General features: G+C 34.1%; 2 protein-coding genes across 5 annotated transcripts; one reads left to right on the forward strand and one right to left on the reverse strand.

Annotated features, from left to right (window-relative positions):
- Window positions 1–1,499: 1,499 nt before the first annotated feature.
- On the reverse strand, window positions 1,500–7,187 carry LOC134247812 (heterogeneous nuclear ribonucleoprotein L-like). 4 transcript variants are annotated; one of them, XM_062730203.1, is made up of 2 exons: window positions 7,092–7,187; window positions 1,500–3,657 (listed from the first exon to the last, which is right to left on the reverse strand). In XM_062730203.1, exon 2 carries the CDS (start codon window positions 3,635–3,637, stop codon window positions 1,979–1,981), a length of 1,659 nt encoding a protein of 552 aa, XP_062586187.1. In that variant the 5' UTR covers window positions 3,638–3,657; window positions 7,092–7,187; the 3' UTR covers window positions 1,500–1,978. The 4 variants fall into 4 exon arrangements, with proteins under 4 accessions (XP_062586187.1, XP_062586189.1, XP_062586188.1 ...); XM_062730205.1 differs by lacking the exon at window positions 7,092–7,187 and adding an exon at window positions 6,765–6,812; XM_062730204.1 differs by lacking the exon at window positions 7,092–7,187 and adding an exon at window positions 6,730–6,799.
- Window positions 7,188–9,801: 2,614 nt separating this feature from the next.
- On the forward strand, window positions 9,802–20,905 carry LOC134247805 (BUB3-interacting and GLEBS motif-containing protein ZNF207-like). Its single transcript, XM_062730194.1, has 10 exons — window positions 9,802–9,805; window positions 11,236–11,287; window positions 13,691–13,817; window positions 14,193–14,331; window positions 14,608–14,850; window positions 15,105–15,123; window positions 15,243–15,372; window positions 19,131–19,349; window positions 19,627–19,708; window positions 20,364–20,905. Exons 1-10 carry the CDS (start codon window positions 9,802–9,804, stop codon window positions 20,498–20,500), a joined length of 1,152 nt encoding a protein of 383 aa, XP_062586178.1. The 3' UTR covers window positions 20,501–20,905.
- Window positions 20,906–24,081: the final 3,176 nt, after the last annotated feature.

Raw genomic sequence — 24,081 nt, forward strand, 5'->3', positions numbered from 1 at the left:
AAGGTCCTTGTCCCTGAAGACACCAAACCAGGCTCTTCCTAGGCAGGTCTTTCACCTGTCACTTTCTGAGCATATGGCACCACATGTAATTGCCACATACCAGAACAGTATTTGAATCCAGGCCCTTTGAATCTCCAGTCAGGTGCTCTATTGAATACCTGTGGCTACCAGCTATAAAACCTGTCTGACCACCACAGCAATGGGGATGAACAGAGCCCCAACCCTGAGGACTGAAACTGCTCTTATAGCCATATTTTCAAATATTAAATAAAATCTAATTGAGCTTATTAAAACTGATAACTGCAATGGTTTGGGTCATGGATAGCTCAGTTGCTAGAGCACCTGACTAGTGATGCAGGGGTCCCAGTTTCGATTCCCCGTCCAGTTATACATTTTCTTCCTTCCTGTCACATAATGAATTTTAAAAATGTTCTCTAAATGTTCTATTTCAAAGGGGGGAGTGCAATCAGAGCCAACACATTCTCTTCCAATACCCACGACATCATTTTAAAGGGCCAAATACCAATGTTAAATACTTAAAATGAATACAAGATTTCTGAAGGAAAACAAGAGATGTTTGTAAAACACTTATGCCCCCCCCCCTTCCCCACAAATTGGAATTTCTCTAAGTCCAAAAGGGCATAACTCTGTCAAAAATGGTGTAATTATACCCAAAACATAACTTGACCTAGATATTCGTCTGATTAATTTGAATACTAAATTCCATTTCAATTTGTGCAACTTCTCAAAAGAAAATGAACGGAAACTGCAAATAATAGGAATTTTTCTAAGTCCAAGGGGCATAACTCTGTCAATTACGGTGCGATCATACCCAAAACAGAACTTAACCTAGATATTCATCTGACTAATCTGTATACTAAATTCCATTTCAATATGTGCAACCTCTCAAAAGGAAATGAACGGAAACTGCAAAAATATGGAATTTTTCTAAGTCCAAGGGGCATAACTCTGTCAATTATGGTGCTATCGTACCCAAAACAGAACTTGACCTAGATATTCATCTGACTAATCTGTATACTAAATTCCATTTCAATAAGTGCAACCTCTCAAAAGGATATGAACGGAAACTGCAAAAATATGGAATTTTTCTAAGTCCAAGGGGCATAACTCTGTCAATTATGGTGCGACCGTACCCAAAACAGAACTTGGCCTAGATATTCATCTGACTAATCTGTATACTAAATTCCATTTCAATATGTGCAACCTCTCCAAAGAAAATGAACGGAAACTGCAAATACTTGGAATTTTTCTAAGTCCAAGGGGCATAACTCTGTCAATTATGGTGCGATCGTACCCAAAACAGAACTTGACCTAGATTTTCATCTGATATACCTGTATACCAAATTTCATTTCAGTATGTGCAACGGTTATGAAGAAAATGAACGGAAACTAAATGGACCGACAGACCGACCGACAGACAGCAGCAAAGCAATATGCCCTCCCTTCTTCGAAGGGGGGCATAAAAATACACCACATCATACATTTACAAATTTTATTCCAATTTTCACATTAACAAATTTTATTCTAATTTCTTTCATGTAAAATAACTTGTAAAACTTCATTTTAAAAAAACATTAAACATCATTTTTGGAGGACAAAAAGCAATTTTATCATTATCTTTTGTAGTATCAGTGCAACAATATCTAATGAAATCTTATTGTTCTTGGGAACATTTCTTGATAAAACATACATATTTTACACCTTCGTAATTTTCTATACAAACTTAAAATTAGCAAAGGATTATGTATGCCCTGTCATTCCATAGCTTTCAACTTGTTATTAGGCCTAACTTTATTAAATTTCACCATTTCAAATATTTCCTCCAAAATACATGCCAAAAAATATGTTTTCATTATGCAGAATGGTCAAATAGCCATTTCCTGAGGCCTACACATGCCTATGCAAGTACAGATGTAGCCTTTGTTGTATTATGACGAGCGTTTTCTTTTCTCTACTTTTATCGACCACCAATAGGGCTGCCAGAAAAACAGAGCTTCATCACATATGGACTTTTGCCCGATGGGTTTGGTATGGATGCATGATTTGCTAATGCTAGAGCATTCACGGCCTCTTCTACATCTTTGAACTGAACTAATCCTGATGAACTTCGAGCACTGGTGGTAGGAAATTGTTTAATCTTCTCCGGACACTCTGCTCCCATATTAGTAAAAACTTCCTCCAAAACTTGCTCTGATAATTCCGGAGGAACATTGAAGTAATGAAGAACTTTTGTTGGTGCCATGATTCTGTTTTTGCTTGCTTGTTCAGGATTTGCATATCGATTATTTCTGCTGCCCATAAAGTCTTTGAAAGATGGAGTACCATCAGGTAACTCATAAGGATTAGGAACATCTTGTAAGAATGCCTGTTTAGAAACTGCAAGTGTTAACTTGTTTCCGAACAGTGTGATGTGACTGAGATTCTGAATGCTTCGCTCCACAGCTAATGAGTCTCCCATTTGAACCATAGCAGACCCCTCCTTGCTCTTTAGAAACTTCACTCTAGCAACATTTCCATACAGACAGAAAATGTTAAATAATCTGTCACAGTTAACATACTCAGGATTCAAACCATACACCATGAGTACCGCTCCTTGTATCATGGCTCCAGGAAGTGGTCCACCCTGGTCTTGATATCCATGCGGGGGCATTGGTCTTCCATAGCCACTCTCATCATGCATTGGAGGGGGTGGACCAGGTTTCCTCCCAAATCCTTCCTGCCCATACCCTCCCTGCCTCTGTGGCATTCCTCCATACCCCTGATTAAAGCCATCACCTTGGTCATACATTCCCCCACCAAAGCCCCCTCCTTGGTAGCCCTGGTAACCTTGATTTGGAGCTCCTTCTCTTCCATACCCACCAAACCCGCCCTGGCCCCCAGGACCTGGTCTTCTGTTGTAGGGAGCATTCCCACCTCCGGGCTCGGGTAGGAGGGGCATGTTTCTTGGTGGTGCTGCCTCACTGTTCAGGTTTGGATTAGTGTAATCCCAACTGTTTTGATCATTTTTAAATACATTCAGTTTGTCTGTTTTGGCATACTCAATTTTAAGGGTATTACAGTCAGAGTATATATCGGCACCATTTAAAGCTTGCTTAGCACGTTTGGCTGAATCTACATGATCAAATTCTACCATGCACTGCAATCCACTTTTTCTAAAGATGACAATACGCACCACTTGACCATAGGGACTGCATATGGTGTGCATGATGTCCACAGTGACTGGGTACTGTGGATTTAGGACAGTGACCAACAGGATGTGATTTGTTGGTCTATTGTCATCTTTAGCTCCTTGTCTTTGGATGCGCTGGCTGGTGGAGAAGTTAAAATAAGCTGGCTGTCCAGCCACAAATATCTGGCTTTCATTTGAGTAATTCACACAGTTTGTGGCACCTTGAATATCCTCAAATTCAACCAAAGCTTGATGTTTCTTTGGCATGAGCACAACATAATTGACTGTACCAAACTGCTGCACAGCTCTAGTCAGGTCTCTCTCCAAAATGTTGTCATAGAGACCTCTCACGTGAACAACAGGAGAAGGTGATGGTTTGATCGGGTCCTCACTTGATTTGTCCATCCTCATACGTTTGGAAGCATGATCTTCATAACCAGATGCCATGATTTCACACTATCAGCAATCTACAATCAAGAGAGTTTTATTTTAAAGTTCGTTCTCTATCATTTACATGTTCTTCTATTCATTTTAGATGTTCGGTTTTTTTTAAATACACTGCTGCAGATCAATTTGTTTAAAATCTGAGATGGATAAAATGTAAAAATGGATTGACAAGGATTTTTTTCTTATGACAAATGTATTTATTTAGGTTAAAATTAAAGTTATAATGCCTTAGGCCTAATACATTTAGGCACATTAACCACCAAATGGGAGATAAAAATCGTTCTGTGTGAATTGAAATCATAATTTCAGTTCACGGGGAATTTATATTTATCTGTACTCTGAACGAAAAAAAAAATTTGACGGCTTTTGTGCCACTCAAATAATTGGGATCGTCACCTATGTAAACAAATGTAATGTTTCTCTGTTTTAACTTTAAAAGAAAAATTCCCTCCGTCTCGCGCGTAGTTGAGCCTATCAATCGTGTTGATCACTTCATATTTCTGTCATTGTGCAAGTTTAATACCAATAAAATGACACAAACTTGGGTCAAAAGACTGAATTAACTACGGAGGCCCAAAGTGTTAATTTTCAAAAAGTAAAATAAGAGGAATGGTAAGAACGCTTTTATTTAGTTAATATCACAATGGCTTTTATTCTTTATAAAAATGCGATATGCAGTGAATTCATGTTAAAATAATCACTTGAAAACCATAATCTTGGAATAAAAACAGGAATAATTGCAAATGTCACTTTGTAAATCTTTTATTCAAAAATATTTAATAAATATATATATACAACATTTGAAACTAAACCACAAATGATATGAACCTGTAGCTTATTTGAAAACAAGAGGCCCACGGGCCTTATAGGTCACCTGAGTATCATGTAACAAGTTTCCAGCGATTGTATTTGCTTCGTGTTTTAATCCAAAAGCCATGAAATTCACAAATTTTGAAAGTGGCACCATTGCTTATCAAAGGGCAGATTTCAAAGCATTAATTTATTTTTGGTTCAGGTACCCCGCAGGGGCCCTGAAATTATCCATATTATAAGGCCAGCATTTTTTTTATGTGTAGGTTTAGTTATGAACATGAGAATAAAAAAGTCCCAAAGGAGAAGGAAATTAAAAAAAATTTGGATAAATCAATTATTAACATTTGTACATTTTGCTATTCTAATAGGCTCCTTACCACTGGACACATGATGCTTAGACTGCAAGCTATAACAGAGACCTAAACAATTCATACAAAGCTACCACGGGCAGTAAAAAAAATAATTTACCGACAGATACTTTTGTGTGTGTGTGCAACAAAGTCGTCAGCATTTTTTTGTCCTTTGCGGGTGAAACGTTTTGAATGTCACTCGTACGATGAATTTTACACTTACCATTTACCCGCCGTTTTACTTAAAACCGGAAGTGCTTTTAATTTTACAAATTTATTTTACATGAGAAAAAAATTGTTTTATTTTTTCTGAAAATTCAAAACCTTGAATTGAGGGTTTTAATAATAAAAATCCTAGCCTTAAATATGTAATTAGATCATTAGTAGGAGCAAAGGATAAGATGTTCAAAGAATTTTGCATTTCACTGTATAATCATTAGAGCCCCACCCTAAAACAAGAACCCCTGCCCCTGGGGCCATAAAATTCACAATTTTGGTTAGAGGCACCCTTAATCATAACTATGTACTTTTTATTTAATACCCAGGACCAGAGAAGAAGATTATCAAATAATTCATGTATTATCACTACATAATCAATAGAGCCCCGCCCTAACACCAGAACCCCTGACTCTGGGGCCATAAAATTCACAATTTTGGTAGAGGCACTCTTGCTCATAATAACTATGTACTTTTGGTTTATTAAATACAGCAGAGAAGAAGACAAAATAATGCATTTTCTACCTACTAATTTAGCCCCGCCCTAGCAAAAAACTCCTGACCCCAGGGCCATGAATTTCACAATTTTGGTAGAGGACTTATTGCTGATTACAATCATATAAACAGTTTGACTGCTTGATGTCCAGGAGTAAAGAAGAAGATTTTTAAAGATTGCATTAATTTTAGTGGTTTTGGCCCCAAATCAGGCCCCAACTTTCAAAAATTCACAATTTTTGTTTCCCTTCACCCATAGATGCTTTGTACCAAATTTGGTTGAAATTGGTTCAGTGGTTGCAGAGAAAATCTGAAAATGTTCAAATTTTCACGACGAACAGGTTTAACGGATAGCAATAGGTCACCTGAGTTTACTAAAGAATAAATGTTACATTCAAATGTAGGGAAAATGAATATTATAGCACTAAGTGACCATTACGAAAATTTCCAAAAACACAGATTTGTATTTTAAATCGTTTGAAAAGTTACTTCTCTAGACTAACACCTCTTGCTTAAATGTATTTTTTACCGAACTATACACAACAAAATAATTTTTTGTATTGTTTGAGCTAATAGTTCGGCCATCACGAACAGCTGTGGGTTTCGTTTTTCAAAGTTCAGAAATTCCACATGGAAAATTGACTAAATTGTATTAAATGTGCGATGAATATGTTAATTAAAATTCCCCAATGCCTTTCAAATGCGCTTTTGCTTTATTTCAATGAAAATTGGATTTGAATAAAAAAGACCACCATTTGGTTAAATAACCGATAAACACGTTTGACCACAAACGGGGGTTTTGACCATTTGGGGGGGTGTGCCCAACCTGTTAAAATTAAAGTTATAATGCCTTAGGCCTAATACATTAAGGCACATTTCAATGCGAATAAGGTGTGAATTATCTCCAGTTCAGCATTTATACTTTTTTTATCAAAACATTTGAACTTGTGAAGAAAATTCAAAATTTCTAAAAATCAAGCAATAGTTGTTTTTTCATACATTGTGTAAGTTTAATACTATAAAATGACACAAAGTATCAAGCTTTTTTGGAAGCCAAAAATTACTGTTATTGTAACTTAGTAAAACCTAGAGTTAATATCACAAGGCCACTCAGAGTTTCCATTCAACACCTTGCTGTTGAACTCCCGGCAAAGGACTTTTACTTTAGCACTTACTTGAATAGAGATATATTTTGAAACTGACACAAATGATATGAACCTGTAGCTTATTTGTTAGAATGCCCACCGTCCCACGCTATTGGATCAGGACGCAGCCATATTGAATGGCGTGTTGGATTGTGGGTAACTCGCGCAATAAGTCGATGCCCGTACGAAAAAGGAAAATCGTTTTTTCCGTAATGCAAACTAAAACTTGCTAAATTTAAACAAAACCCAACAAACTCAGCAGTAAAAATGTTCGACTGTGTGTGTATGGGATTTTTTTTTTTGCAAACCTAGCTTACAATTTTATTTACCGCGCCTTTTACTGTAAAATCGGGCTTTTAATTTTACAAATTTATTTTACATGAGCTCGCTTTCTTTTACCTGATAAACATGATTTTAATAATAAAAGATGCATACCTTGTCTGGAAATGTTGTACAGTATATTGTATTGAGTTCAAACAAAAAGCAAGCATGAACAGTAGACTTCCGGTGACATGGAATATTACAATGAGTTACCGCCCTTAAACTGCACTATGGACTTTTTCTTGTGAAGGACCAGGCAGAATTTATCACATGAATCTACAGTACTAATAGGCATGGGACAAATATAAGAAAACCATGGGGCTAAAACATTTTTTTCATTAAATACACATGGGACACAAACTTCTTTTCAATAATTTACTGTAAAAAAAATCAATGACTTAAAACTCAAACGAAGGCTAAAAGCAACATGAATCTTCGTTAATAGAAAATATCACAAAGTGGCAAGCATTCCTAACCATGCTAACATGGATTATGAAAATGAACAGAAAACAATATCGTTGTTTAAAATAATAGTCGTTGTACAGCAACTTTCAGAATTTCGGAGCGTAACAAAGATATGATTTGAATCAGATTATCTGAAAAACATCCTTATAGTTTTGTTGCAATAATCTCATCATTATCAAAATATACTCGGGGTACCATGGGACAGTAACTTTTTTTTTTTATATATATGTCTAAAGGCATGGGACGGATATTTTTTTTTTAATACGATTGTCATGGGACACGTACTTTTTTTAAAATGAGAATTTTGTTTTGTACTGGTCCCATCATTGTGATAAATTTTGCTTGGTCCCTGAGAATCAACCATGCACATAACATGGCATTTAATATTAAATTTTCACTTCGCAAATTTATGAACGAGAATGTATTAAAAAAAAAAAAAAGAATCGAAAAAATCCATTCACATTTATTTCTAAAGCAAACAATTATGCCAAAATAATAATTATTTCGGCTAAAAAGCACAAGTTTTAGCTAGATATTGAATATCAGAAGCGAATTCAAAGAAATTTGGTATTTATATCACAGGCACTTGTTTCATATACGGGGCACCCTATACTTATTTTTACCACAAGGTATGCCTGTAATTTACATACATATATGTGGAGGATTCAAGAATGATGGACTACATGTATAATGAATTTTTTTTCTAAATGAATTTTGACAATTTTTGTAATTCTACTTTAATTGTGTTCAGAAGTGCATTAAATTTGACTAAGCATTGGCTTAAACTTTCTGGTAGAGGCCAATTTCTTCCAGTACCATCTTTAAAAAAAATATATCATATACTATCTTACCATTATTTCACCGTACTGTAACAGAAATTGGGGGGGGGGGGTGTCAATTTTTAACCGAACTCCTGTGTTTTATGCGCTATAAAAAAATTCCGCGGAATCATAAAATAAATGTTTGGTGTAATAGCCTAGGCAGGCCTTCCGAGTGCTTGGAAGGCCCCCCTGTAAGCTATGTGTCTGTAATGTCATTTGATTTTTTTTAAAACAGTCTTTTTTTAAAAAACTGAATAAGGCAACTGAAAAAAAACGCACAAAAAGAAACAAATTACTGATAAATGCTGATACCGAAAAAAATATTAAAATAAAAATTTTAAAAAAAACAGTTACAATAATTGGAAAAGACACAACATATTATAAATATAAAGGTTATACATAACAGCCTGCTGCACCATATATACTTTTATACTAAATTTTTTACTGATACATGTCCTTAGTTTTATGTCTTTGGCATATATGCAGGTCCATGTACATAATTATCATAATTTTGTCATAACAAAATCATACAAGAACATTATTTTGTAAAATATTTATGTTACGCAATCATTTCTAGATTTGTAAAATAATTTTTTAAATGTAATAAGTTTGTTATTTTCAGAATAACTTCTGGAGAATGCAGAACTTAAAATGGCTTTTTGAGTATCAAGTTCTGCATTTTCAAAGACATTTGATTAAGCATATATCGTATATTTAAAATTTTGGATGGTTTCAAAAGTACACATCAACTTCCGGATTTCTCGTTAATTAACGGAAAAATATTTTCTAAGTGTTATTGGATTTTTTTAAAATACTTTCATGTAAGTAATGTATTTATTTTTATAAGTTATTCTTTTTTGCAAAGTGGTATCCTTTTTGTAGAGAGAGAGAGAGAGAGAGAGAGAGAGAGAGAGAGAGAGAGAGAGAGAGAGAGAGAGAGAGAGAGAGAGAGAGAGAGAGAGAGAGAGAGAGAGAGAGAGATCCCATGTAACCAGACAGATATTACATTTGAAAAAATATATGCCGTAATTTTATTGAATTCACAATTAATAATTCGCCCAAATTATGGTTCATATTCAACTGTACAACAGCATTCGTTTGATGGGAATTGTTACGTTTAGCCCCACCCCCAATTTTTTTCTTAATATTAAAAAAATGTACAATACATATATCCCCCCCCCCCCACACACATCGTAATGTTACGAAAAATTTAAATTAAGGGAATATGTAATATTGTATGCCAAGGAATATCGTAATATCTTTTTAATTTACAAGGTTTTTCTTAATATCAACTTTAAAGGTAAGAAAAAATACTCGTAATATAGCATGTTGTGCCTGAGCTATATTACGTTTAGCTTCGTAATGTAAGACAAAATTAAGCATAATTGAAATAACTAAAAAAATAATGTTAAAATTTTTGTACAGCGTGTAAGTTAATACATTTTGCCCCAATTGTACCGGAATCACGTGGTCGATTTTGGTCAGTGACGTCACTTTTGAAAATTGGGAAAATGCATAAAATATAAGTAACAATAGTAATGGGTGAGTGAAAATTTTGTATTTTTTCTTATATAAGAATTTACACGCAGGGATGGGAACAATTTTCCACAAAAAATCTTCAATGTATCCAAAAAAAGCTTGTTCACAAAGTGTTCAATAATTGGAAAAGACACAACATATTATAGCCGCAGCGAGCGTCGTACCGAGCTCTAACGACAATCAGAAAATTCATCTCCAACAATGAGATTTTACGGGATATAACTTGTACAACTTTCAGCAAAGGCTCTGATTCTGCATGCACTTGCCTTTATCAAATGCATACAAAACAAAGAAAATGCATGCATATCCACGGTGATTTGATGAAACCAGATACAAAAAATCAAACACATGAAACATAACAAGGAGGTTCTTTGACAGGCAAAAAAAAAAAAAAGGGAAGTAACTCTTAGAAGAGTTAGAAATTGCTTATATTACGAATTTTAGTAATATTACCAATTTTTTTCGCATTATACAACTATATTAGGCATTGTTGAATACCAGAAAAAATAGGCTATTTAAGTATTGTTTTAAAAATTGTGATAATTCTTCATTAAAATGTCGTCTGTCGTTAGGGCTGTCATGGTTCCATAATTTTTCTGTTCAGGTCGATACATCTTGAAGAAATTTTTTAAGGTTTTTTTCATTAACTTTCAGCACTGTTCAAATGGGTTTTCAATCATGTTACCATAGAACTTTCAATGTAAAACATGATTTGAATTATATTCAACAAAAATTTTATATTTTTTCAAAATCTAAGAAACAGAAACATAATGACTGGTTAAAATAAGTTTCCTAACTAGAAAAATAATTGAACCAAATGATTCAAATCACATTATTACCGTTTTTAATGGTAATATGGTTTTATATGATACATTTAATGGATTGTCTAACGCCATTTTCATGAAAAACCTATGATTTTTGTACAATTGTAGCACCAAACCAGATTCTGGAAAAACGTTTATATCGGAATTGTTAATCCAAATTAATTGTTCCGTGGTTGCCAGGTCATAACTAGCTGTACGTCATTTACCAACAGCCCTACTGGTTGTGCCGAAAAAGTGCAAAAAATACCGCGCAATAGCTTATAATTACAATTTCTAATTTTTCTTCCAACGGTAATTGTTTATTTCGTTAATCTTTAATTTGTGAATTTAACGCCCTTATAAACTAGTGTATTAAATATAAGATACTAGTATATATTGTATTTAACTAACTTTTTGGTGCTATATATATTCCATGACATAATTAATAACTTTAAAAACTCTCTTTTGTAAAATAATTCACCTCTCTAGATGTAATACATTTTATAAATAAAGGGTTATTTTCATGGAATGCAGAACTTAACTTTTTTTATTTCAAACATTTGATTAAGGGTTAAAATTCAATGGTTTCAAAAGGCTATGTCGGATTTGCAGGGATTGAAAAATAATTAGAATATTTTGAAAAGAAATTTAAAAAGAAGAAGCAATTGAAGCCTTGGTGCTGGTATCCTTTTTGTAAAATCTTGATACAGTTTGAAAAAGTTAAATTATATCGAACGATTCCTAGAAATAATAAAGAAGTTTTGCCAGATTAAATGTCAGATATGTTTGCTAATTTAAATGAATCGCCCAAATTATACTTGTCCCTCTTCCGTGTACAACAGCAGTCGTTTGATGGGAATTGTTACGTTTATGGATTGGTTTCTTAATTAAAAAAAGATGTACAATACATATATCTAGGCATTCTAAACCAAAAGTGAAAACAATAGGCTATTTAAGTATTGAATTCTGATAATTCATATTATTGGAACATTCCAAAAAATAACACACAATATGATCGTTAGGGCTGTCATGGTTCCATAATTTTTCTGTTCAGGTCGGTTCTTAATTTTTTAAGGTTTGGTTTCGGGTTTTTCGGTTCGGGTTTTCAATCATGTTAATAGAATAAAAACATGATTTGAATTGTATTCAACAAAAATTTTATATTTTTTCAAAATCTAAGAAACAGAAAATTAATGATTGGTTCAAAAAGTTAACTAGAAAAATAATTGAACTAAATGATTCAAATCACATTATAACCATTTTTAATGGTAATATACTTTGAACCTTTCGTTTTAGACGCCATTTTGATGGTAAAATAAAACTACAATTGTAACCGAACCAGATTCTGGAAAAACAGAACCGAACCTGACCGGAATTAATTGTTCAGCTGGTTCCAGGAAATTTCGGGTACCTGTGATAGCCCTGCTGGTTGTGCCGACCGAATACCGTAGCAATAGCTTATATTTACATTCTCTAATTTTTCTTTTCAATTGCTTATTTCGTTAATCTTTAATGTGAATTTAACGCCCTTATAAACTAGTGTGCTTAAGGTCAAGATCTAGTTATTGTCTTCAGACTAACTTTTTTGTGCTAGATCTATTATGACGTTATAATAACTTTCAACTCTCTTTTTCCCGTACTTCACCGCTAGAATTATTAAAAATAAAGGGTTTTTGCGAGTATTTTCCCTTTATTTCAAAATAAAGGGTTAGAGATCAATTGTAACAGGCTATGTCGTGAGGTTTATGAACAAAATCTTTGCAGTGCCCCAAGTCACACTTACTTTAAGGTCGCTAAATGGCGACCTAAAAAATTTTTTGGTCGCCATTTCAGAATTTATGATCACCATAAACAAATTTTTCACTCGCCATGATGAAAACGTGAATAACACAATTAAAACAAGGAACTAACACTCATTTGTGTTATGTTTTTATTAAAGAAAAGATTACTAATTATTGTGATTAGAAATCTTTTGCTTGTTGAAGGAAATATTTTTATTAATTACAACACCCTTGTGGTTGTAATACATAATAGTACATGTACACTGAAGAACACAAGTAATCTGAGTGATCCTTAGACCTAGAATTAGTTTAATCAAAAGAAAAATAAAACTTTGACAGTTGTTGAGACAGGACTTTGCCAATTGTTTATCATGTTTACTTACTACTATGTATCTTACCCATTACACAGTCGTTATGAATGCCGCCAAAACAATTAATTGTGATATGCAAGCCATTGACCAAATGCATTAATAACAAGGTCAAAGAAACTCTAGAAAGTTTACGATGTTTGGATGTCATTCTATCAGGGATGTTACGCATATACTTTTCTGGTTCTATCAAACAGCATGCTGTCAAAACAATACGTGATCTAAGTCCATGCGACGCTTTGTAAAGTGTGTTAAAACATATATCTTCAAACGTTGTCTTGAAAGAGAATCTTGAAAACGTAAATCTTGATCCCGATCATAAAAAGTTTGACGTTGTCAGCCCAAATTTTCTCAGTCGCGTAAATGCGACTTATTTTAAATTTCTAGTCGTAGAATCAATTTTTTGGTAGCAAATGCTACCATTTTAGTCGCAACTTGGAGCACTGCTTTGTGGACCTTACAACAAATTTTTATTTCAAAGCGGTATTTTTGTCAGTTGAAGTGGTTAATTTGGCTGGTTGCCGGTTCTTAGGGAAAACACTGTTGGAATTCAATTTGAAATTACATGAAAAGTAGTCCAGATACCTATATCGAATTTAATATCATTTTAAAGAAGAGGCCATGAACATACAAATTACCATTTTCTAATAGACTGTAGGCAATCTGGATACATTTTCTTTGTCTGAATTGGAAAAAAACTCCCATAATCACTACAGCTTTTCTTAAATTTTCATTGGAAATGACAGTGTAAAATATATTTCATCTTGTTTACCTATAAATTATGCCCCGAAACACCTTATTTGACCTAGCTAAAGTAATAAAGCATCATTGAAGGAATTTATTTTTAAATTTGATAAAACTGTAGGCACCTTTCATTTACTAGATCTTGACCTTAATAGATGTACTATCTGTATATTCCTTAATAAAAAAAAAAAGGTATTGCAACAGAGAATTTGATGATGAAAAGATTCTGATTCAGCATCAGAAAGCCAAGCATTTTAAATGCCACATATGTCACAAAAAGCTCTACACAGGACCTGGATTGTCCATTCACTGCATGCAGGTAATCCTCACAATATCACGTTAAATTGTGACACTCGAAATGGTGAGGTGAATTGAAATTGAGTTTGTCATAAATAAGGTTCAGGAATACTTGATCAGAACATTGTTTTGGGGGGTGGGGAAGGGCAAAGGATGTAGGGTCATGTGTTCTTTAGGAACACAAAGGTCAGAATTATATATGCATAGCACAGGTAATTCATCATTATGCTAGCAATGTAGTCTCAGAACTACATGTATGTTTGCTGTTAGAGACTTACAGTTCACCAAAAATGTAAAACGTTTGTTTGTTGAATGACTTGAAAAATGTCTTGATAATGGTTCATATGGAAAACAGAGAAAAAATATTGAGCTTGACAAATTTTTGAATTCTTACTAGGTTCACAAAGAAAAAATAGATAAAGTGCCAAATTCGCTGCCAGGGAGAAATAACTGTGAAATAGAAATCTACGGAATGGAGGGAATTCCAGAGGAAGATATAAAAGCACATGAAAAACAGAAGCAGGGGAATGAAGGAGGTAAAAACAGAATCTTACTACTACAGAGATAAGTAAATATGGGTTATTGGATCTTGTTGTGTTTCAAGACATGGTACAACTATGGCTCTATTTCATTTGAAAGAATAGTTTGCTAAATAAATTTGAAGATTCAGTAACTTTGCTGGGATTAGAAGTTTTATTTTCTATTTGATTGGAAGGTTCAGTATCGTTGCTGCGATTAGAAGTCGTGTTTTCTAATTGATTGGAAGATTCAGTAACTTTGCTAGGATTAGAAGTCGGGTTTTCTATTTTTAGAGCCTCCCGGTAAGAAGTTGAAGGAAGATACAGACAGTAATGATGGAATGCCTGGTCCCTCAGGCAATCAAAACCCCCAGGTACCCCCACCGTACGGCATGAACAGAATGCCAATGCCTCCTGGTAATATGCCTTATGGCATGCCTCCCATGCCCCCTATGGGGCCTCCTGGGCCTATGGGTCCAGGTCCAATGATGGGACCAATGGGTCCTATGGGGCCAATGGGCCCTATGCCACCAATGGGTAAGTTATTACTTTTGAATTTGATCTTGTGTTGAAATTCCCTCTGAGCAACAATTTAAAATGAGTTTATAGACAATAAGCTTTTGAGAATCAGAAATATTTTTAAACCACCCCTGATATCAAAATCACAGATTTGATTTATAATCAGGTAGAGCTTTTAAAATTTTTTGTTTTTTTTCACTCCTTTCCTTGGTGAATATATCATTAAATAATTTTGCACAACCATAATTTTATATTTTCCTCCTTTTTTGCAGGACCAATGGGACCTATGGGGTAAGAAATAATTTATTTTGAAAATCTGAGATTTAATACTCAGCAATTGTTGATAAATATGTAAGTAATAAATTAGAGAATTGAATAAACAAGGAGTATCCTTTATGATATCTTTGCAGTATGCCCCCTATGCCTGGGATGCCTCCACGCCCTAACTTTATGCCCAATGGACCTCCATCCACTATGCCCGGGACCATGCCTATGAGTACGCAGAGTGGACCCGCTAAACCACTATTTCCCTCAGCACAGGTCAGAAATTATGCCAAAGTTACTGTTGAGCTTCAGGCTACATACCAAACTTTAATGACGTTGTCTTAGAAAGTTTTATTTTATGTTAAGCAAAAAATATATAAATACCTGGTATTATATGATCTGGAAAATACTGTAAATGTATTATATTTAGCGTGTACGATATTTGGCGGAAATTGATTTTTATATGCCCGTCTTAAGACTTGACGTATTATGTTATAGACTTCGTGTCGGTCCGTCTGTCTGTTAGCTTTTTCGTTTCCGGCTCATAACTTTAATACTATTAGTCCTAGGATTATCAAACTTTGTCATCTGATGCATCTTGGGTAGAAGGTGTGTCACGCACAAAAAGTAGGTCGCTCTGACCTTTTATTAAGAAGTTATAGCCAAATATGGAAAAATCCTTTCCGGCCCATAAGTAGAAAACTACAAGACTTACAATCATCAAACTTGACCAGTTTATGCATCTTAGGCAGAAGGTGTGTCGCGACCTATTTCAAAGTCACTGTGACCTTTAATTTAAGTGAAATTTAAAAAAAAAAATGTGTCTTTTTACTATTCATTTAAGTATCCCAAATAATGTAAGAGTATTGCACTGTCCTTATTAAAAAAGTGTTAAATCAAGAAAATACATGTACTTATATTTTTAAGCATATACTTGACAGCAATCTATAACAAATATAATGTACGTTAGAGAAATCCTACCTCTCCCTTGAGTGTAATTATCAAGCACTGGTCAAGAAGAATTTTGATAACAGAAAATTGCATGTCAAATTGGAGAGAAATTAATGAGTTTTGAGTGTGAGGATCTAACTGATAGAGCATTGGTGTTATCTATATCCCTTGGGTATTGGGCAGATGGGTAAGCCTGTTGGATTAAAAATAGCTCTTGTTGGCTAGCCTAAGTTTTAAGATTTGATGAAAAGTAATTACGCTAAAACTAATTTGATATTGCATAATAGACTAATCTGATATTATATGATATTATTAATTTAAAAACTAATTTTATGGGGTGGGATGGAATCAGCATGTCCATATGAATTACATATTAAAACCTGTGGGACATTAAATCTCAACCAAAAAAAATCTTTGAATATTTTATATGTTTAAAAAAAAAGAATTATGGTAGATATTACAGACCCATTCATCTCTTGGTAGTAATGAGTAGACAAGCATCCAGTTAAAGATTAATTAATGAGTTCATTGTAGGAAGGCCAGCTGTCTCAATCACTTTGATCAAGCAGTCTTATCTGTATCCTTTGGGGATTAGACAGAAGAAGTGCTGGTCAGTTTATAGCATATGTCATTTGATGGCCAGCTTTTTCTTTTCAAAATTAATTTGGTATAGATTAAGGTGTTCAGACTAATTTGATATTGTTTAATATGATGGGCATTTGACAAGGTCTAACACAACCAGCATAGAAATTTATTAATGATGTAATATTTATTATAATTAATGCCTTCATCACAGGGAATGGATAAATATTTGAAGGAATGGAAAATCATGGAAATCTTAGAATCAAGGTTGATGTGATTTTCTTGCATGCTAAACTGTTCAAGAAAATTGTATTTAGCAATGCCCTCTAGATGCAATACCTGTTCATCAAGAACAGACAACTTGATAAAAGAAATGTTTTTCCAGATTCATTTGGTCCTGTTCATGTTCTTCACCCTATAGCTATAGTTCTGCTAGACACGTATTACAGGTGACGCAAATATACTTCATTTAAATGGTCTCATATATGGGAACCCCGATCCTTCAACTGGCAACAGAATTTCATAAATATATATATTATTGCCAGACGATGGGCCAGATGTAATAAAGAGGACGTAGACATTTTGTCATAATAGATTAAATGTACCAGATCCATGTTACAACCACATAAAGATTGAGAGGCAATATGAAAACCATCTAAATTACTGTATTCAATAATCCAGAAGTGAAAGAAGAATTACATGATCAGTACGTACTGGTCCCTGCTGACAAAGCAGCTTAAACATTTTCTTCGTCTGTGAGGCTCATTATATAAAGGGCTATATATGATAAGAGGCAATTCTGGCCCTGTAAACATTAACATTTTAGAATGATACTCAGATATGTTTAATCTATATTTATTTTGTAGAAGAGATTATATTATAGAAATATTTCCAATATATATATTTTAGGGATGTCAACGAGTACCTGGTTAACCAGGTACTCGATCGAACGTCCATGTATCGAATACTAAAATCGGTACTCGGTTACTCGGATGTATATTTTTAAATATTTCTAAGCTTATTTATTAATGCATTAAAACATTAGTTTTAAAACGTAAAATGTTCATTGCACTTGTACATACAGTAATTAGGGTTTCCTATGCCTCTAAATGACCGTTATCGCCTGAGGCAGTGTTTATACTGTAATTATCGTGACCAAACACCTGATGTACCTATCACCTTCGACTGTCGTCTTCCCTTATATTTAGTTTGCTTTAATTATTTGTTTTCATTGAACATCGTTTAAGGTCCATTATATTTAAACAAATTAAATAATTTTGTCAATTCTCCAAGAAGCCGTAAATTCTCGGGAAAGAGACAGACGATATTGCACGTGCGATTGTTGATTTGGATGCATTTGATTACATGCCAATTAATGCAAATGCTTTGAAAATCTTATGTCCATCGTTGCTCTAAACTACAACATACCGTATCGTAATTCTATGAAATCTAGGATCAACAAGATGTGTTTGTGAAACACTATGCGCCCGGCAGCAACAAAGTTCGAAAAAAGCTATTTTTAGCATATAGGTCACAGTCAAGGTCCCAAGGTCATTGACCTTGGTGTCATTTGAAAAAGCTTAATTAGTGGAGTATGCATACTAAATATGAAGTCTCTATCTTCCATGGTTCAAAATTTATGGCGAAGGTTAAAGTTTGGGGACAAACAAACAGACAGACAGACAGACAGGACAAAAACAATATACGCCTCGGATCTATCGATCCGGGCGCATAAAAAGTGTACGAAGATCGTATGAATCCGCTCTGTTATAGGATAACTTGATCAAGTTTATACCGTACATATAGCTCAGACAACTTATCACTTGGACATCAAACGCACCAAAGAGTTACATTACAATTACGGAACAGATTATTTTTTAAACAAAAACACTGTGAACCATTTCTGATTTTATTTCTCGTATTTACCTGATAAATAAATTGAACTTAAAAATATGTTAGATTAAATTTCGTCGGTTACAAAGTGGTCATAATTGTTACAACGCATTTGCAGGTAACCTCCCATCGGTTTTGTTTCTACAAGAGTTTACAATGTTTTACAGTTATCAATTAATATATTTATTTACACTTTTACCGATATACTCGATCGGAAAAACGTCTGAGTAACCGAGTATCAAAAATTGACCGATTTGACATCCCTAATATATTTATATTATATATTAAAGTGACGGGCGTATCATGCTGTGGCGTGGCACTTTATTGAACAAGATAGAGTAGATTTGATTTAGTGGATTTCTCAATGTTCTTATTTATGTATATATGTGCAAGACATTTAGCGTTGTACTTGAATTAGCAAAAGTTCCTTTCCGCCAAAAGCGCTAAAAAGAATACACAGCCAAATATAATATGTTTACAGTAACCTGCATTACAAAATTCAGTTTCAGATATTAAGAAAGATAATCTTTTATAAGTATATCAAATGAATAGTAAACTGGATATCAGAGGGAAGTACACTTTCTAATTGTAAGCACTCTTACTTCCAGTCATCGCCGGCGACTATTTCAGCACCTCCTACAGCTAACTTTAAGGCAGCACCCATGGCTGCCCCTGTCAAGCCTACGTTCCCCGCTGCTGCGGCGGCCCTCTCCAACTCGCCCGTCAATAACAGTGCTACCATAACGGGGGCCCCCCAAATAAAGAAACCCGAGTCTAGTTCAGGTTTGACATCCAAACTCATTCACCCTGAGGAAGATATTTCCCTGGTAAGTACATGTATTTATATATGTTCCCTGATTCTGTCAACCAGAGAAACGACTGTAATGGTTAGTAATATGGTTACGTGATAAAATGCACCATGCATATTCCTTTCTAAAGTATTGTTTAGTCAGAACTAAAAATATTTTTATTTTTTGATAGAGAAACAAATAAAAATTATTGTAGATAAAGATTGATGCAACCTAAAATTATGATTGCTTAAATTTGCTGTGAAATGATCCCTTTGTGCAATTTAACATTGATCAATATATAATTTAATTTTAGGAGGAAAAAAGAGCCATGATGCCCAAATATAGAAGAGGCATGGGGAATTTAAATCAGGGGCCAGGCCGACCACCAGCATCAAGTAAAAGGATATTTTAGGATTTTCATTTTGAGTGCTGTCAGCTTGTTTTATTTTAAGGACATACGCAATGTACCTTACCTACTGATAATTTTTCAAGATATTCTAAATTTAAACTTATAATATCATTACATGTTCTTAGACAAAAAATCAGCATGCATTACCAGGGGTTTTGAAAAGATATCAAATTTTGAAAATTTTTGCATAATTCAAATAAAAATGTACAAAAATTATAAAACAACAATTCCAGATTTTTTTCCATCAAATATTGTTTTAGAGGTACAAATCCATATTTAGACATCAAAAATATTGCACACAGGTCCTTCATTTAGTGGAACTCTTCAACTCCAGGGAAGAATCCAAAAAAGTTCAAACTACATTGCGTATGATAGATTTGAGATAAGATAAAACTGCAAACACTGTCGAGACATTTAAAGGCAGTTTTAAAGTGTCTTATTTTGTTTGACATTTTTAGGATTTTCATTTTGAGTGCTGTCAGCTTGTTTTATTTTAAAATTAGATTTGAGATAAAATAAAACTGCAAACACTGTCGAGACATTTAAAGGCAGTTTTAAAGTATCTTATTTTGTTAGATATTCATGAGTATGTTTAAGTGCTGTAGTGTCCTTCAGTCTTCAGTTACATGTTTTTTTTATAGCAATGATGGGAGGTGTGCCATCAAGTATGGGGATGTCCGGCGCAAATGGTAGTGGTGGATCCAACATGTATGGGAGTGGGATGTCTTATCAAGGACAGAGTGGATTTAGGCCTCAGATGACCAGCCGCCAGTACTGACCATGACCTCTAGAAATAGATCCAAAGATCATCAAATGTGTTTCTCAAATGTGTTTCACTACAGCTAAGTCAAGCGTTTTTAAAATGTTGTGGACATTAAGATATGCATGTATCAAAAGTATTGTGCGAAGGTACTTGGACTGCCAAAGTATATGATTTTAATGTGTTTTATTTTGTGAACTAATTATATTTTGTAGATTTAAATGATGTCCATAAATTTTAATAATAATAAAGATCTGAGTATCAAGGTAAGAATAAAATAATCTGACAAAAGTGTTTTATCATCAAAAAGATACTCAGGGGGTAAGTCAGCTGTTTCAGCAAATGTGTAATTCTCTTCATTGAATGTTCATCCGATCTTGTCATCTGCATTATTTTATCACAATAAATATTTCTTAAATCGTGTTACTCATGAGACTGTCATGGTTTCAGGAAAAGAAGGCAAGTACTAGACAATTAACACTGTATTGCAATCTATAGTAAATACCTTTTAAATTGTTCCAAAATTGACCAAATTTGGAAGGTTTGAAAACAACTGCTGTAAAGGTTGGTGTAGAGCTTTTATTGGTAAACTCTCCTGACACCCGATTCAAGGTGGGTGGTCACAGCAGAATGACCTTTGACATTTTGCTGTTGGGTTTTACACCCCCAACATTTATGTTGGTGACACTGGAACAGCGGGATTAGATCCACTGTGTCCAATTTACAAAGGCAAGTGGTCACAGCAAGTTGTCTTGCTGTTGGGTTTCACACCCCCAACCATGTGTTGGCGACAGCTGATTTTGTGGCTTAGGACTTTTGTTGCAGTTTTTGGAAGGCGAGTAGTCACAGCAAGTTGTGTTGCTGTTGGGTTTTAGGCCCCCAACATGATGTTGGTGACTTTGATTCATGTTACTTTTGCTTTATGTCACAGCATGTCAATGCTGTTGGGTTTAACACCCCCAACATAAAGTTGGTGACATTCTTGTTTAAGTTGGCTGCATGGTGTACTGAGAATTGATAAAATAATGTTTTTATTTCTAGTAGAATCTTACAGAATCAACACACTGTAAGTAATGCATATAAAAAGAAACTATTCTAGAGGAAAGTAAAATTATTTTATTAAGAAAATGTTTTATTCCACTTTATAAAATTAATTTCTAATATCAATAAGTATAGGCAGTAATATAATGAGACTGGTTTGTTTTCTGTAGAACAGGGCCCAGTCTGGTACACAATCCGCTGATCTATGTATCCAAACTGGTATGTACCCAGTCACAGTAAGAGCATCTTACTGTTGGGCTGTTGGCCCCCAACATTGGTTGGCGACACTAACATCTTAAAATGCTTAAAATCTTTTGCAATAATATACTATATAAGTGAAAATATAAAATAACATATTTTCCAAAAAATAAAAATTAGAATTTTAATTAATGTTATTATATATTGAAAACATTAAAAAGGCTATCATGCAATACCCCCTCTATAGTAATTTTGAATGAAGAGATCGATTGCCCCTGAGCCAAAGTGGGGGATGGGGTAGGGGCTATTATGGCTATCCTTAGGCATAGGACCAAAACGGGGTAGGGGGTGGGGGTATTTGAGGCCCCTGATCTCTACATGTAGGGGACAGGATGGAGGATCTGTAGTTGTAGGGCCAAAACAGGGAAACGGGGAATGGAATTGGTGTATTGAGGCCCTTTTTCTCTGGGTGAAGGGCAATAAGGGATGGGGTGGGTGATTATTGAGGCCCCTGATCTAAAGATGAGCAACTAAATGGAGGATGGGTTGGGCATTATGAGGCCCCTTATCTGTAGCTTTAGGCTCAAACAGGGGAATGTGGGATTATTGATGCCATTGATCTGAAGGCATAGGGCTAAAATGTAGGATGGGGTTGGGGTTGTTAAGACCACAGGGACTAAATGATATTTTATTAATTGTAAAATGTACTCTTTTAAGCATACATGTATAGTTACATATATCACTGGTGAAGTGTAAAAGAATGTTAAGGAATTTTTTTAGATTCAAAGAAAAAAATTATATGTATGTTAGATGCTTTTCAGATAGTTGAAAGTATTATGGATATTAAAGATGGAAGTATTAATTATATTTGGAGGCACTTTCACTTTGTCAGACTTGAAAAATAGAATTGACAAGTTCAGAGGTCAAGGTCAAGTTTTAAAAGATGGCATGTCATTTACTTCTTCTATACATGGCGGTTTTTCAAGTGAACTGAGACTAGTGTTGGGAAATTTGAATGAAACACTTGTTCAGGAAATTGTTGAATGAACATGGAATTTGCTGTGATTGTTCATGAACTGAGAACTGTGCTTGATTTCTTGATTGAATAATGTGAGTAGTTTTCAAGACTAATGAACTTAAATGAACTGAATTTCTAAAGGAGAAGAGCACATTGATTTCTTAGATGTGAACCTGAAGTGGTGTTGGAAGCAGAACAGATTTTTTGGCAAATTAAACATTTACATGTTAAAATAAGTAGAAATATACCAGACAGTAAATTGATCATTGACAAAATTGTGAAAAAAAAATCAAGATGTAAAGTTTTCTGTTATAATGTGAATTATGTTGAATGTTTGTATGTAATCAATGAAAACAGTTGTTACAATATAAGCTGAGAGACTGTTTTGGTTGTCATTAAAATATGATTTTGTCAAAATAAGTCTTGCCTTATGATGTTTTTAGTTGATCCTTCCAAAGAAGTTCATTTGAGACATAATTTTAAGATTCCGAGGAATATTTTGAAAGTTTGAAATCACAGAATTTTGCCAAAATCAACAGCTTAAAAAACTTGCAACTTTTCAACTTTATACACAGCCATTCCCCACGATAAATTAAAGTCTGGACTTTCTGATATCACTGACAGGTGCCTTTTCAATAAAAATGGGAATCATAAATTTACTTACCTGTCATTGGTTATTTGCAATTTTTTTTCGTTTGAATGAATGTTATGGAGATAACAAACGTATTCAAGCTCAAAACATTCTGATTGTACGCACAAGTACTCTGAAGTTGATAATTTCAATAAAAACTAGTTTCTGATTGACAATATCTATGTGATTTTTAGCGCTTCTGGTCATAGACCAAAAGAGCTTGTGCGATAATACGGTGTCCATTGTATGTCCAGCTGTCAGTTTATCTGCCCCTCCTAGATTTCGTCCTATTTCAATATCTAACTTTGCACATCAGTGGACTTCACTAAGATACATAATTTATTACATAGGTTTTTGATTTCATGAACAATGTCATCATGGTTACTAAAATAGAAATATTTGCCAAATTTCTATAAAATGCTATTCCTCCTACAGGTTTGGTATAATTTCAATATACTTGGCTCACAAGTAAATGACTTTGATATATTTATTAGTGCATCAGGTTTTGATAAACAGTATTGTCATGATAGTTATTAAAAATATAATTTTTTGTGAAATGGTGTTGCCGTATTTACTAAGATTAGAAACTTTTGAACTGAGGCTACTCCTGCAATTTTAGTCAGATTGCAATCTTTCCAAGAAAAGAGAATAAAAAGATCATTGATATTTTTCAGTTGTTGCAAAGTTTTAAGTCAAGTTGCTATCTTTTCT

The sequence above is a fragment of the Saccostrea cucullata genome, unplaced genomic scaffold (assembly GCF_032062105.1).
Source record: "Saccostrea cucullata isolate Sc308-1 unplaced genomic scaffold, CSIRO_AGI_Scuc_v1 ctg295, whole genome shotgun sequence".
NCBI lineage: Eukaryota > Metazoa > Mollusca > Bivalvia > Ostreida > Ostreidae > Saccostrea > Saccostrea cuccullata.